At 35.7% G+C, this 14,268-nt stretch overlaps 2 protein-coding genes across 2 annotated transcripts; one reads left to right on the top strand and one right to left on the bottom strand.

Moving 5' to 3' along the window:
- Positions 1–10: 10 nt before the first annotated feature.
- Positions 11–2,157, top strand: tsu (40S ribosomal protein S12 homolog tsunagi). Its single transcript, XM_071594389.1, has 5 exons — positions 11–372; positions 496–633; positions 911–1,047; positions 1,216–1,340; positions 1,954–2,157. Exons 1-5 carry the CDS (start codon positions 312–314, stop codon positions 1,979–1,981), a joined length of 489 nt encoding a protein of 162 aa, XP_071450490.1. The 5' UTR covers positions 11–311; the 3' UTR covers positions 1,982–2,157.
- Positions 2,158–5,728: 3,571 nt separating this feature from the next.
- Positions 5,729–9,778, bottom strand: Hsc20 (iron-sulfur cluster co-chaperone protein HscB-like protein, mitochondrial). The gene is made up of 3 exons (XM_071583980.1): positions 9,175–9,778; positions 8,847–9,100; positions 5,729–5,963 (listed from the first exon to the last, which is right to left on the bottom strand). The coding sequence occupies exons 1-3, from the start codon at positions 9,574–9,576 to the stop codon at positions 5,834–5,836; spliced, it is 786 nt and encodes a 261-aa protein (XP_071440081.1). The 5' UTR covers positions 9,577–9,778; the 3' UTR covers positions 5,729–5,833.
- Positions 9,779–14,268: the final 4,490 nt, after the last annotated feature.

Here is a 14,268-nt window from a genome sequence, read left to right as displayed (position 1 = left end):
AATCAATGACCATCAGTGAAAATTATTTCTATTGAGGAACATTTGGCGATTTCGGGTATATTTCGCCCTTTTGATCCGATTTCATTCAGAGATTGTTGCTCTTATATTGTTGCTGCACCATGTGTAGTATTATCTCGCAAGTGATTGTGTGAAATGTGGCCCACACGCCATCAAAATGAAGCGGAATATTACAGAACTTAATGAAAAAGCGTGGAAAGAAACGGAAAGCTTACTTGTCCGAGTGCCCAAGCTTGTTGTGAAAAGTTGTTATACGGAGTGGAAAGTGTTGGAATTGGCAAATTTTGACAAAAATGGCTGATGTACTGGATATAGATAACGCGGAGGAGTTTGAAGTAGACGATGAAGGTGATCGTAAGTATTGGGAAGATTTTGTTACTTGGGTTTTATGAGGAATGTTTTTCCGTTCCTAGTTTGTTCATACCATCATGCATCAAGTGTGTTATGTGTAACAAAAGCCGAAAATAATTTATGTAGAAGGAATCGCAAGGCTAAAGGAGAAGGCCAGAAAACGAAAGGGGAGAGGTTTCGGTGCGGATAATTCAGCAAGAGAGGAAATCCGTGACTATGAGTCTATGGAGGTTGATGGTGATGAAGAGCCAGGCCCACAAAGATGTAAGTCTAAACAATACTGCTAACTGTTCTATTGTATATTAAAATCGAGCTTTAATTTTTGGGTATGGCGCGCTTATAAGAGCAGGTATGCTCGTGTCAAGTTAGTCAATTTGAATGCAATTCAATTTTCCATTTATGGAAAAACTTAAGCTGATAATGCGCATGGTGCCTTTAACTGCAATCGGTGAAAAAACTTTAATTAGCAGCTATATCTGCCATTTCCTACTTGTTTTCACAATTAATACAACGTTATATAAGTATCCATTTTTCATTTTAGCTGTTGAAGGGTGGATCTTGTGTGTGACATCAGTGCATGAAGAAGCGCAAGAAGATGATATTCATGAAAAATTTTCCGAATTTGGAGAAATTAAAAATATACATCTCAACCTGGATCGCCGTACTGGATTTTTGAAGGTACATTTTGTTGGATCGAGAAAAGAGCACTTGAAAACGGGAAGTGATTATGAATCTTCTCCTGATTTACATAGGCTCTCTCGATTTCCACCTTTGAAATTACTTTGTGGGCATAGTGGTGTTAAGAAATGGTCACCTTACCTTACTTATTACCTGCTCTTTTTGCAGGGCTATGCTCTTATTGAGTACGAAACCTTTAAGGAGGCACAGGCCGCGCGGGATTCCCTAAATGGCACAAGTATTTTAGGACAACCAATATCTGTTGATTGGTGCTTTGTCAAGGGACCAAAAAAGTGAGTAATGACATTCCACCACCTCATTTACATCTTTTAGGTGTACAGTGTATTCATTCACACATTTGGGCTGGCTGCAGACACTAATCGTTTAAGTCTTAAGATATGCTCCAAATTATTAGATTTAACACACTGCTCAAATGTGAGGTTGTAATTTATGTTGTTATTATCCAGACCAAAATTGGCCCTCAATTTATTTCTTTTATGTAGTACACACTTCATTCAAATACTATAATTACAAGATTTAGCAGTCTTCAAGATATCCCAGATTTTTAATTATACCTCTCCCTTGTAAAGAGAATTATTATGGAGACTGTTGAAGTTTACCCAGGTTGAAAATTGTGTTTGTTGCTGTGTGAAAGCCCATAGAAAATCATGAAAAATATTAGTAGCTGGTTTTTTTCTTTTTGGTTAGCAAAATAATGAATGACTTTAATCTAATTTTGTCTTTCACGTATATTTAAGAATCCTATGTCATTGTTTTGTAATAGTTTGTTTTTTATTTAACGCAGTAATATTATTGTGTATCTAATTTCCTACTTAATATAACACTGTGCTACTAACTCTCAATTAGCATTTCCTTCCCTAAATCTTGTCTTCTGTTTCATTCCAGGACCAGAAAAAGCCGTAGGAGGAGATAGGTGCAGGAAAGGGGAAATGCTGCAATTCAGTTTGGTGGGAGATGTACTTTACAGTCTCTTAATAATATTCTCATTAAACATCTATTGTGCCAGAAGTGATGGTAAAGTCAGGTTTTCTGTAAAGGAAAATGTATCTGCACTTTTACATGTAATATATATATTTTGTCTGTCAATTATATTCCTGCTTAATCTTCATTTTTTGCATGCAAAATCATCACCTCTCCCCTTGGCATAACTATGTATTAAATTTTTCAAGAAAATTAATACCAGATAGTCTCAAATGTTTTAGAGAATAACTTCGCATAATGTAAAATACATACCATTTAAATCCTGTGATTCAATCTATTTTTGAAATGTGGTGGCCTAATAAGCCTTTACCAAAGTTTACTTATTTTTAAATCCCAGCGATAAAATGTAACTTCCTACAGTTTTTTACCATTGAAGTTGCAGTTAGTGTTATGAATGAATTGTTTGATGAATGGCATTCACTGAAAGGTGAAATATGAGGGCAAAATAGAATACGAGGGGGCAAGGTAAACTTAAGTGGCAATATGGCAAACAAATTCAATAATTTCTTCATAGATATCATTGGCGAAACAATAGCACAGAAAAACTTTCTAAATGATAGCATAGAAAAAGTAATGCACATTAGTGAATCAATTTACTTAAATCCCACCACAGAAAATGAAGTCAGAAATATGATCAAGGAACTAAAAAACAAAAAATCCAGTGGGCATGATGGCATATCAAATTATCTAATTATTATTATTATTAATTTTTATTTAACCAGAGATCACAATAAAAAAATACCAGGTGGGTGGTGTATGTACATGATATAAGGCACGTCAATGAGGAGCAAAGACACAGGCTCAGTTAAGATGCATAAAAGAAATTTTGCTCATAGTTACATAAATGTTTGGTACAAACCCATGAACATTGGCTGTAACATGCAATATCAAATTCAGAAAAATCATTGATCATTAACATGAATCAGACCATGACCATTGCTAGAAACTAAAAGTATGAACTTACTGGTTGGGAATATTGTTGAGATATTCATCAACCGAGTAAAACATATTGCGCTGTAGATATCTTTTTAATTTATGCCTGAATGCAGCAGTTCCCTTTGTATCCTTGATACTTTTGGGTAGTTTCTTATATAATCTGATGCCCATTTCATTGGGTCCTAATTTCAATGCTTTAGTTCTTATATTCCCATAATGGAAGTCATTCCTGCCTCTGGTGTAATGATGATGATAGGCAGAGTTAAGAGAATAGTTGCCGATGTTATTTTTTATATATAGAATTAAAAACATAATGTAGATGCATGGGAGTGGTAGCAAATTTAATTCACAGAAAATAGGCCTTGATGGAGCATTGTGAGGTTTCCTGGTGATGATTCTAATAGCTTTCTTTTGCATTTTAAAGATGGTTTGAGAAATAGCAGCTGATCTCCATAATATTATACTGTAGGTTATATTTGAATACATTTCCCCATAGTACAAATTGAGTAGTACAGTTTTACTTGTAGTTTCATACAGGTGTCTTAATAAGTAGCAAGTTGAACTGAGCTTGTGTTGAAGGGCTTTTACATGAGTATCCCAAGAAATATTTGCACATAGAGAAATACCTAGAAATTTGCATAAAACTTTGTCAAGAATCCTTCACTTTATCTTTTACCAATATAGCCAATGAATTGTTTCTAATTGGAAAATTTCCTTAAGAATTAAAAATAACCAAAGTTATTCCACAACATAAAAAGGGAGCCAAAGACCAACTGAATAATTACTGGCCAATCTCACTAATTTCATGTATTTCAAAAATACTTGAAAAATTGATGGAAGAAAGACTATTCAAATTCCTCACAAAAAATAAAGTTTTCTCTCAGTCACAGCATGGTTTCACAAAAAATTCAAGTGTAGAAACTGCATGCAGTGATTATGTAACAAAAATTGCCCAAGCTTTAAGTGATAAAAAGCATGTTATAGGGGTAAATATGGATCTATCAAAAGCCTTTGAGTCTGTAAAATCTAGCATTCTTTTAACTAAACTAGGACATGGTATCAGGGGAGTAGCTCATCTCTAGCTTACATCTTTTTTGGAAAATAGGAAACAGTATGTAGAAATTGTCGGATAAAATGGTGCTACCTACAAATCAATGAAAACTATTAAATATAACACCATATTCCATTCCATATTAGGTCCTTTACTTTTCCTGGTGTATATGAATGACATTGAAAAAGCCATAATTTCTCCAGATAATAATAACATGGTGCTCTATGCAGATATAAGTCTAATAGCAGGTCATACGAAACCATCTCAATTAGAAATAGATATGTATGCTATGGTGAATTCAGTCGCTCAATGGCTGAATGTAAATAATTTACAACTAAATGCAAGAAAAACAGTTTATTTGGTATTTAGTAATAGAGACCTTCAGTCAAATATTTCTGTAGAAATAGGAAACCAATGGATATCCGAGTTAGGGCATACCACCTTATTGGGTTTAGAAATAGACAACAAGTTAAGCTGGAGGTTTCAAATGGAAAAATGTAGTAAAAACTTATGTTCCGCCCTATTCCTTCTAAAATATTTTGCCAACTATTTTAACACAGAAATATTAATCCCAGTATACCACGGTATATTTGAGTCCATAGCTCAATATGGCATCGTCTGCTGGGGGAGCTCAGCACATGGAAACATCAATAGAATACTCACCCTTCAAAAACGGGCATTAAGGGTCATATTTAAACTAAATGCAAGAAAATCCTGCAGGGAGTATTTCAAATGTCACAAAATCATGACCATTCCCTGTATCTATATGTTTAATGTGATTTTGTATGCCTGCACCAAAGCCCCTTCACTGGTCAGAAATAGGGATGTTCACAAGTACGACACCAGGGGTAAGGATAATTTTCATAATGGCCATTGCAGAGTAGAAGCACTACAAAAAACTCCAGAAATTTTAGGAAGACTACTGTTTAATCGACTTCCTGAAGAGTTTAAACAAATACTCCATCAAGAAAATAAATTCGAAAAAAGTTGAAAAATTTCTTTTTAAATAATGTTTTTTATAGCGTCCAAGAGTACATAGAAAGAGCAAATGTAGGGAATTCTGTTTTTAAATCTTTAATACTCATATACTTCATGTAAATTATTATTCCTATGAATTTGTATGTATGTTAATGCACCTATAAATATAATTGAATCTTAACAAAGCCCATACAATTATGTACTGTTTTATGACGAATAAATCTGTTTTAATTATTACTGAAAAATAACCAAGATAGGAACTTGAATTTTAAATTCTTGTTTTAATTTTTGTGTTAAAGTCAAGATTATTTATTATTTTTGTGGCAAAGGCTTCAGCTGTTAGAGCAATGTCATGCATGTACTTTCGATTTCAAAGGAAAACTTCAAGGTAGAGTAGGTATGTATATATTATAAACATATGTACTAGGTGTTTGGAAGGGGGCAACTGGTGAATATTTTAGTGGGTGGGAGGACACAAGTCAGTGGTGTCTGAGTTGGTAGAGGAGGATGAGCAGTGTTTGTCTGTTGGTAAGATTGAACTCATTATAATGAGAGTAGAGTAGTGCAGAAATTCCTTACATCCTTGGTCCATCGAATATTAGGCAATAGGGGGATTTATCAGGTTGATAGTACTAACAATGTCATTTCATTTACTTGTGTCATGCAATGTTTTCACCAAGGGATGTCAGAAAATATGAATATAATGCAAAAAAGTTGTTTAAATATAAAATTTATTGGAAGAAAATAAAATTTGAAGTATAAAAATGAAAGTTAACGTATTGTCTAGGACTAGGATCCACATAACCCTTCATGTTAATATTAATCCACAATGGCTAATTCCTGCTTTAGGTCCTTAAGCTTCATCTCTAAATTGGAAAAATATTTCATTTTGGCCACAGTCTCTTTGACTTTCTCCAAGTCCTCTTCATTGAATGCCCTCTTGACCTCCCTAACAAAAATGAAAGTCACAGTAAATAATCATTAAAGATCAAAATTCAACAAAATAATGTACATAATGATGATCACAGGGTAAAAATGGCACAAGTCCCTCAGGTTTTCATTGAAGTAATTTTCAAATACAACTTTCTATTCCCTCAGCTAGAGAATATGGAACTGAATCCTTTAAAGAAGTAAATTTATAGCTGCAGCAGTAATAATTTGCTGTAGTCTGGCTTAGCAGCACCACATACAAAAAAGCCCAAATGCACTGAAATGAACCAATTAATGATTCCCACCACGACTTTAAATTGATGGATACTCTCATGAAAGAGGAATCCTTTGCATTATTTCATTGATGGGACCAGTTTTGCATTAACAAGACCTCTTTATGACACTTGAAGCACACCATCAATATATGGTATTTAAATTTACATATAAAAAACATTTTATTTCAAATAGACACAAGAGCAAGGAGGTAGAGGGTGGAACAGGGAGAACAGTGTTGGGATTGAGGACAGAGTTTGAAAAGTGAATCAGTTTTTCAATCCAAAGATTATCCAACTGCAGCACTTCATTCCTTTCCAATGTGGTTTCCACAGAGTTTATATTCCCCTTCCATCTTACAGATATTTATCTAATTGAAAAGTTTTTCGATCAGTGATAATTGCATTATTGAGTTTCCTTGGCAGTTTTAATTTGATGCAAAATTGAAATATGAATACCAAATTCAAAATGATTTAAGTTGTAAGATGTGACTTAAAATATTAGGTAAAATTCACTATCAACATTTATCTATTCTTCAGTCATGACTTGCAATCCAAATGTTGTGTCCATGATAGCCTTGAGTGTTCCATTGCCCACTAGAGCAATGGTAAGTGCCCTGGTAGGGTCACAAAGTAGATCTCAGTCTAGGAGTACGAATGAAGGTATTCCATGCAACTATTAACTTGGTAGGAGAGATGTGAAGGTATTTGATGCCAGTGAGGCAGTCAGCAAAGTAGATTTGATGCAAAATAATTTGTGTGTAGCATGGAGCACCCCCAATGGATTTGGAAACCTTTGTAAAAATACTTTTGATGAAGGTAACAGGAAACGACCTCAATTTTTTGACAACATGAATAAAATAAGAGAAGATAGAGGAGATAACATAAGGTAGTGGAATGCTCAAGGACATAATTCAAGGGAAAATGCTAAGCAGTTGAGAAGATGAAGGGAAAGAATGGGTTGTTTTATTGGCATGGAAGCTGGTAGAAAGTACTAAGAAGTGAAGAATTAAATAGTGTAATCTACAAAGTTGGAAGAGCTCAGAAGTCCATGAAGATGTGCAACTTTGTCAGGTACCATCCAAAATTAGTCCCCATTCAATTGACTACCAATGACGATTAGAACAGAATAGTGAATTGAAAACTCTCTTCCCACCCTGCAGAGTCACACCTAGTACCCTCCCCCTTTTTTCCTAGCTCACTCACTATGCATTATGTTTTTTTCTGAAAATTCTTCAGCTATGTCCCTCCTTTCTCTCAATTTTTTCATAATATATATCTCTAGTTTCTAATTATGTCATTTTTTTACTGATCCCCCAACCCCTGATGATATGTTTTGAGGATATAAAGCCTTTTAATACACATACACAGATATGGTTTCAATTAGTTCCTGCCAAAGGATGCTTCAACATCATATACCCATCCCAATTATCTTAGCTGCAATAGCAAATGATGCACAAAATGAAGTATAGATTGCTGCTTGTCTGTTTTGATCTATCTATATTGCAATAAGTATATTTTCAAGAATGAGACAAGCACACTTTCGGTGTATAACCATTAATAATGGCAGTGGTTTCCCAATTTGGCAGTGAATAAGATGGAATTAACAATTTGGAATATGTCAAAAATTGTTTAAATAAAAAATCATGTCATTGCAAAAGCAATAATAAATGCCATTGTCATGCACCAGTCACTGGTTTGATTTATCAAGTGAGAATCAAATACCCTTGATAAAGAGTGAAGTTTTCATAACTAAGCCGTACATGCAGAACAACTGAATGAGTTCTCAAACCAATACATATGAACAGCCTTATATGTGATCATGGGAAGGTGGATCTGGAGGAAAGACACCTGTACTATTTGGCTTCAAAATTTGGTGTATTGAACATTCAAAGGGGATAAAAATAATTTAGAGGAAATGGAGCCAAAGAAAAGATATGGTGAAATCACAACCGAATGAAGTTAAGCTGACAAATGATTAGAGAGTGCAATGGTTTGCAAACGGCAATTTGTACTTTGAGCATGGCATGAAAGATGGCCCCAGGGAATAGTGGTCACTGGAAATTGGGGTGAAGCTAAGAGAGGGAAGGTTTAAATATCAAGGTTGTAAATAACATAGAGCAAATTGAATGAAGGCATTCACAATTGTGTATAGTAAAGTGTAAAATAGCATTGTAAGTGGTTTGACCCGAGAGCACTATCGGATATAATAGTACTCGAGATATATACAATGATAGTATTGAAATATACTTGTCCCCTTCACACCTGTCCAGTTATTCCAAATCCTCACTGGCCAACATGAATCCTACAAGATTTAGCAAAAATAAACAAAAGTTAATGCCGGTACATTCAAGATCTTCTATGACCCTTAACATCACAAAAATTCATGTATGATAACATATTAAAAAGAAGCCCTTCAAGAATTTTGAAATAGATGCACAAATGATTCCGAAATACGTGTCCACAGGCTGACAGGTTCTAATTGCAATGGTGTATTTTGAATGAATATTACATTCACCCATTTCTAACACAAAAATTCCGATCCAATGTATAGTTACTACATCGCCAGTGCTATTTTAGGAAAAGGGGTAAGGATGGTAAGGCATATCATGTTTAATGTGATAACTTACTCCATCAGTTCTAGCATAATGTTTTTATATACGTGGCTTAGTTGTCGGATTTTTTGCACGTCTTTCAAATCATTTACTTCTTCATTTCTCTCCATTATGTCCACTAAAAAATCTTGACTCATATTTATAGGAGCCTCCTCTATGTCAATTCCTTTCAGCCGTAGCATGTAGAGCCCACGACGTACGGGATGGGTCAAGGTCGAGTAGGCCTTATTTACGAGAGAAGAATGCTCTTCTGACAGTTTCTTTTCCTCCTGAATATTTTGGGATAACAACATTACTTACTTTAAAATACAAAATGTATTGTCATTGAGCTTAAGAGGCTCACCTCATCCTTGTTACTGAACAAATCAGGGTGAAGTAATCGTTGTAGATTACGAAATGAATTGTGTAGGACTTTTAGGTCAACATTATACGTTTGCCCCACGCCAAATAAATCGAAATAATTACGATTGGGATCTAACTTTTGAATAGAATTACAACCTCTACAAAATAATTCGTGTAGCTCAACAGAACTGTCGCACTTCCAACACGATTTACTCTGATCAGAATAATACTTATATTTACTACTTCCAAAACTAAAAGGTTTCCTTTTTCTCAAAGAAACTTTCGGCGGAATACATATATAATGGCGAGATTGTGGCGTTATTAGATTCGTCATGAGAAACATCCTAGCAACTCCTACTCGAAATATAGGAGACACATAAGAAATTACTCTACGAAGATACATTCTACTAATTAAAGCACAACTAGCTTTAGAAAAATGTTATAACACCCAACAAAACATTTTCACTGTTAATTAAAACGTTGTACACTCTAAATTAAAACAATCCAATGTTATAACTACACCAAATTAACAAAAGTATTGCATTTTCTAATTCCAGACGCATGATACAACACACACGCTAAAATTTACTGTACGGTTTGATGGTCACTAAATTCAGTTACAAACGATTGGATCAAAAGAGTCGTCTCTTCAAAGAAATGACGATCACTACCATTACTATTATCATATATTAAAATACAATCATATCATTTAAAGAGGTATATCAAACGCATTTTCAATATAAACTATTTTTTATTACTTATAGTGTTGCCATTATACCCTTAAATAAATGGGCCAGGGTCCACATCTGGAAGATTCAGTTTAAGTGATTCGATTCACTGGGATGAAGTCGTCTCAAAAGATTAGATCATTTGAATGATATTTTTCTATCAGCTCAGTGTGATGAGGGATTGCGTAATAACGAAATACGATAGTTAATGTGTACAAACTATGGTAATACACCAATTTGTATGGTTATACCATGTAGAAAGCATCGCATATAAGAGGATCAATAAAACTACAGACAAATATCTACCGTTGTATTTAAAATAGTGATGTTTCACCAAACACGAAGCTTCACGAAATCCGCAATGAGTCAGTCCGTGGTGTAAAAAATAATAGTTTCTCCAACAACATTTGCCATGATAATAAATACCGCGTCGGTGTATGAGAGGAAACTAAAGGATGAAATCAATGGGACTCAGCTGCATATGAATGCAGCCTGGAAGAGAAAAATAAACTTTCCAGTTAACCCAAAGATTGTACATACTATGTCGCAGTTTGACTGGCTAATTTCGTAGGGTTCTTAGGTTGCGAACCATTTCTCACAGAAATAGATCATTTCCCAGATATGGTTAATTTACTTGTAAAATATATTATTTACCCACATTGATTTGGAATACCTAACGCATAACAGTTTGCACGTCAACCGATGAGGTAAGTATCGAGATAATTATATTTTAGATATACTGGCATTTGTCTTGGTTAAGAGTTAATATTCTCAAAAATACTATTAAGAAGTGAGACCAATAGTCGAATATAGTGAAGTGCGATTTCTTCGCGTTCTTAACTCGCTCACAAATACTCTTCCCACCAAGTGCTCGAGGGCTTCATTCTCTACTTTTTAAGTAATATTTCGTGTCGGTTAATATTCCCCTAAACACTTCTAAGATCGAAATATCTAGATCTTCTCAGGAATTTCTTCCTCATTTCAGTCTGAAAATTCCTTACCCTCCTAAATTCAGAACTCAAGTGTATAGTTAAGTATTATCCGCTTTAGAAAATAAATTGCATCAATAGAACAGCCATTACTGAGTAGTATTTGCGCAAACGCTGAGCCGATTTTGTCGAATTACGATTTTTTTCGGCCAACGTTATCGTTCGTTTATCACGTAAGTACCCACCATAAGGAACTGAGGCGAAAATCGGGGGAGTCATGGTGGTGAGATAATGATTGAGGAGCTTGGGAGGTAGGTTGATAGTCTGCTTCCACGGAAAAAGCCCAAATTAAAATTCTTTGTACTGGCAGTTGTATTAGCAGTTTATCTGATATCGTACTTTAGAAATATATAAACAATTGGTACTGGTCTTAACTCCACGCAGGCCACGTTACTAGTTGGACGGTTGGATGAGACAGGTGGAGTTTCCGGAAACCGGAAAATGTTATTAAAATAATCGGAATATAGATAGGGGTATTTCCTACTCATCTGCGATTTCGATTGCATGCCCTATGTATCTGATACCTCTGTTCAAAGATTACCCCAGTCGATGCTCACTGCAACTGAATTTTCCTTCATTCAGCGACAGACAACGGTCTAAACATGACTTTCCCACTTTCTGTGAATCGGCCGTTATCGCAAGGGACACACCCAACAAATTCTGAGTATTTATAACTGCAGATACACACACAGAAATCGGCTCCACAGGCTTTCGGAAATAAAGAAAAGACCATATCCCCCTCTTTTACAAGAGTCTCTTCGCACCAAGTGTCCAAGATTGTCATGCCTCCTCTCGAGTAATATTTCTTGTCGGTTATTATTTCCTTAAACACTTAAGGAGTTAGTCCTTTAGCGTCGTATAACCAAGGGTGATTTCTTCGTGTTTTAAACTTCCTCACAAATACTAAAAAAATAAGAAACCACTTGTTAAATGTCGCATGGAATTTCTCTGGATAAATGATTTCCCGTAATTAATTTTTTAAATGACGAAACAGTAACAATTTATGAAGTTTTAGTCAAGCCATGGTGCGGTAGTCTTCCTGTTTTTCGATAGCCAGTTGTGACCATTGGTCGCGTCTACAGCCCCCTTCAATGAGTTGCACAATTGCGCAAAGCTCTTGGGGTAGAGTATGAGAATGCCATTTCACTGCGTTTCCTAATGAGGCGAGAGGGTTCAGGAGGAATATTGCTTTGGATTTATTCTATCATTATTTAAGCCCTAATGTTTTTTGTCAGAATTTTGATAATTCTTGATCGCCAAAGAGAACATTTTCCGAATGCTCACTGATTAAACTTTGGAATTAAATAAGCATGTTTCAATGATTTAAAATATTTTCGCAATTTTTGTTTCATTTCACCGTTCGTATGTATCCGATGTTCATTCCACTAAAATAAAAAAACGAGTTGTTTTTCATTGGCAGGGAACATTTTTGCCGGACAAATGAGTAATTGGAGCGATCAATGCACTATCTTAGTGAAAAGCACTTTCTTACAACCTAATTACACTTTTTTGTTGTTTGGAAAAAGGCATCTGTTTAATGCGCCGTATAAATGATGACGCCGATTATTATAAAAGACAGTAGGGAGGGATGCCCATATCTCACGGATCCTTATAGGGCCAGGGGACGGGAGGACGTAAAAATCCGAAAATTGTATCACACAATTCAGGGTCGGTCCCTATCGGTAGTTTTTCAATGAAACAGTCGGTGGCCATTCAATGTCAAGGTCACAATGAAGGCTTCATTGTGAGTACTGTTCGGTACAGTGAGTATTCAAATTTGAACAGCTGTAAAGGGGAGTACATGAAAAATTGTGGCACAATTTATTTAATACAGGGTGGGAGATGAAATTCGCGGTAGTGTGTGGCACAATGCAAAAGGGGAGTAAATAAATCGCTTAAAATAGTCGCACTAATAATGTGATCACTGGACAGCCTAATTTGTATGGCAACCGTTGCTGTTCGAAAGGTAGGTTTGCGACTACATATTAAACCGTTCGTGAAGTGCCGTGAATTTTGGCGTCAATGAAGACTAGTGGAGACTTTCAAATGGAACGTAATTTTGAATGACTCAGAAACTTGAGGCAAGTTTCTTTTGAGTGTGCGTATGGGTGGAGAAAAATGGCTAATGTGAAGTGGACAGAAAGAAAACAAAAAAGGTTCTGAGGAAAAATGGAAAAGAGAGAAAGGTTTTTGGGAGAAATTCACAGAAATTAAGAACAATGGATGATCTTGGAATTTGGAAAAAGAGCGATTCCCTCCCGAACGCCTACTGCATCGGGAATACCGAAATGGAATGTATAGACTCGATTAAATACTTGGGCGTTACCCTCACCCACAATCTCTCCTGGGTAAAACAGATAAGGGGAAAATCTAACGAGGACAAGCTGACTAAAAATTAGGATTTATTAGAAGAATACTTGGTATCTGTGATGCAAAGGTCAAAGAGAAATGTTATATTTCGCTGGTTAGGTCTCATTTAGTATATGCTTCCAGTATATGGGATCCTCACGCAGTTGGATTGATTGCCGAATTGAATTGCGTGCAGTGCAGCGGAGCTAGATTTTTAAATCGTTTTTATGATAAACTTAGTAGCGTATCCAAAATATTAGAGGAGTTAGGCTGGGAATCAGTCACGGAGCCAAGGAATTACTGATTAAATCTCTTGCATGAATTGGAAGGACATCTCTTTAGCAGTAATGTTGAAAAAGTATTATTACCCCCATCGTACTACGGTAGGAGAGATCATTTCAATGACATTAAAGAGATTAAGTGTAGAACAGATAAATTTAAGATGCAATTTTTCCCACGAACGATAGTGAATAAACGTCCGACGGAAAGTATTTTGTGCCAAAAGTAGCCTGATGTGTAATAATCAATCCCCTGCCACACATTCCAACTCGGTCAGCGAATCGCAGCTCGCGAGCTGCGTGTGGCTCTTTGTCCCCTTGAGTGTGGCTCTTCCACAAAATACCAGGTGTCATTTATGATGCAACATTTTTCCACGAACGATAAGGGATCAGAATAACATTTTCCTACCGCTTTTTTTGTTAAAATATTCGGGTCCAAATTAGCCTGGGGTGTACATGTATTCATCCCCTGCCATACACTCTAGCGGTGGCTTGCAGGTTATAAAAAATACAAAAATTAGTAAAATTGGAAACCTACCTGAATCGGTAAGCTCGTCAATAATCGAACGCTAGGAAAAATAATGGATCGAGATTAGCATACGAGCCTCGTATATGGAACCAATACTTTAAAAAGGACGTATATCTGTGACTATGATTCATAATGCGCAGAGCACGAAGATTGCCTTCAGTCAGTCGGGGTGCTGGCATTCCACGCTGCAGAGGGCTACGGCAAATTGGAATGGAACCCTCA

This window comes from Hetaerina americana, unplaced genomic scaffold (assembly GCF_022747635.1).
Source record: "Hetaerina americana unplaced genomic scaffold, ioHetAmer1.1.p SCAF_1, whole genome shotgun sequence".
Lineage (NCBI taxonomy): Eukaryota > Metazoa > Arthropoda > Insecta > Odonata > Calopterygidae > Hetaerina > Hetaerina americana.
The sequence above is the reverse complement of the archived record's forward strand: the minus strand, read 5'-3'. Positions and strand labels throughout refer to the sequence as shown.

Bases quoted from the DNA above. Each gene is read 5' to 3' on its own strand.
- tsu (XM_071594389.1), top strand. From the start codon at position 312: ATGGCTGATGTACTGGATATAGATAACGCGGAGGAGTTTGAAGTAGAC. The intron at 634-910 runs GTAAGTCTAAAC...TTTTCATTTTAG, and splicing joins AGAGCCAGGCCCACAAAGAT to CTGTTGAAGGGTGGATCTTG. The intron at 1,048-1,215 runs GTACATTTTGTT...CTCTTTTTGCAG, and splicing joins GCCGTACTGGATTTTTGAAG to GGCTATGCTCTTATTGAGTA.
- Hsc20 (XM_071583980.1), bottom strand. From the start codon at position 9,576: ATGTATCTTCGTAGAGTAATTTCTTATGTGTCTCCTATATTTCGAGTA. The intron at 9,101-9,174 runs GTGAGCCTCTTA...CAAAATATTCAG, and splicing joins TGTTCAGTAACAAGGATGAG to GAGGAAAAGAAACTGTCAGA. The intron at 5,964-8,846 runs GTAAGTTATCAC...CATTTTTGTTAG, and splicing joins ATTATGCTAGAACTGATGGA to GGAGGTCAAGAGGGCATTCA.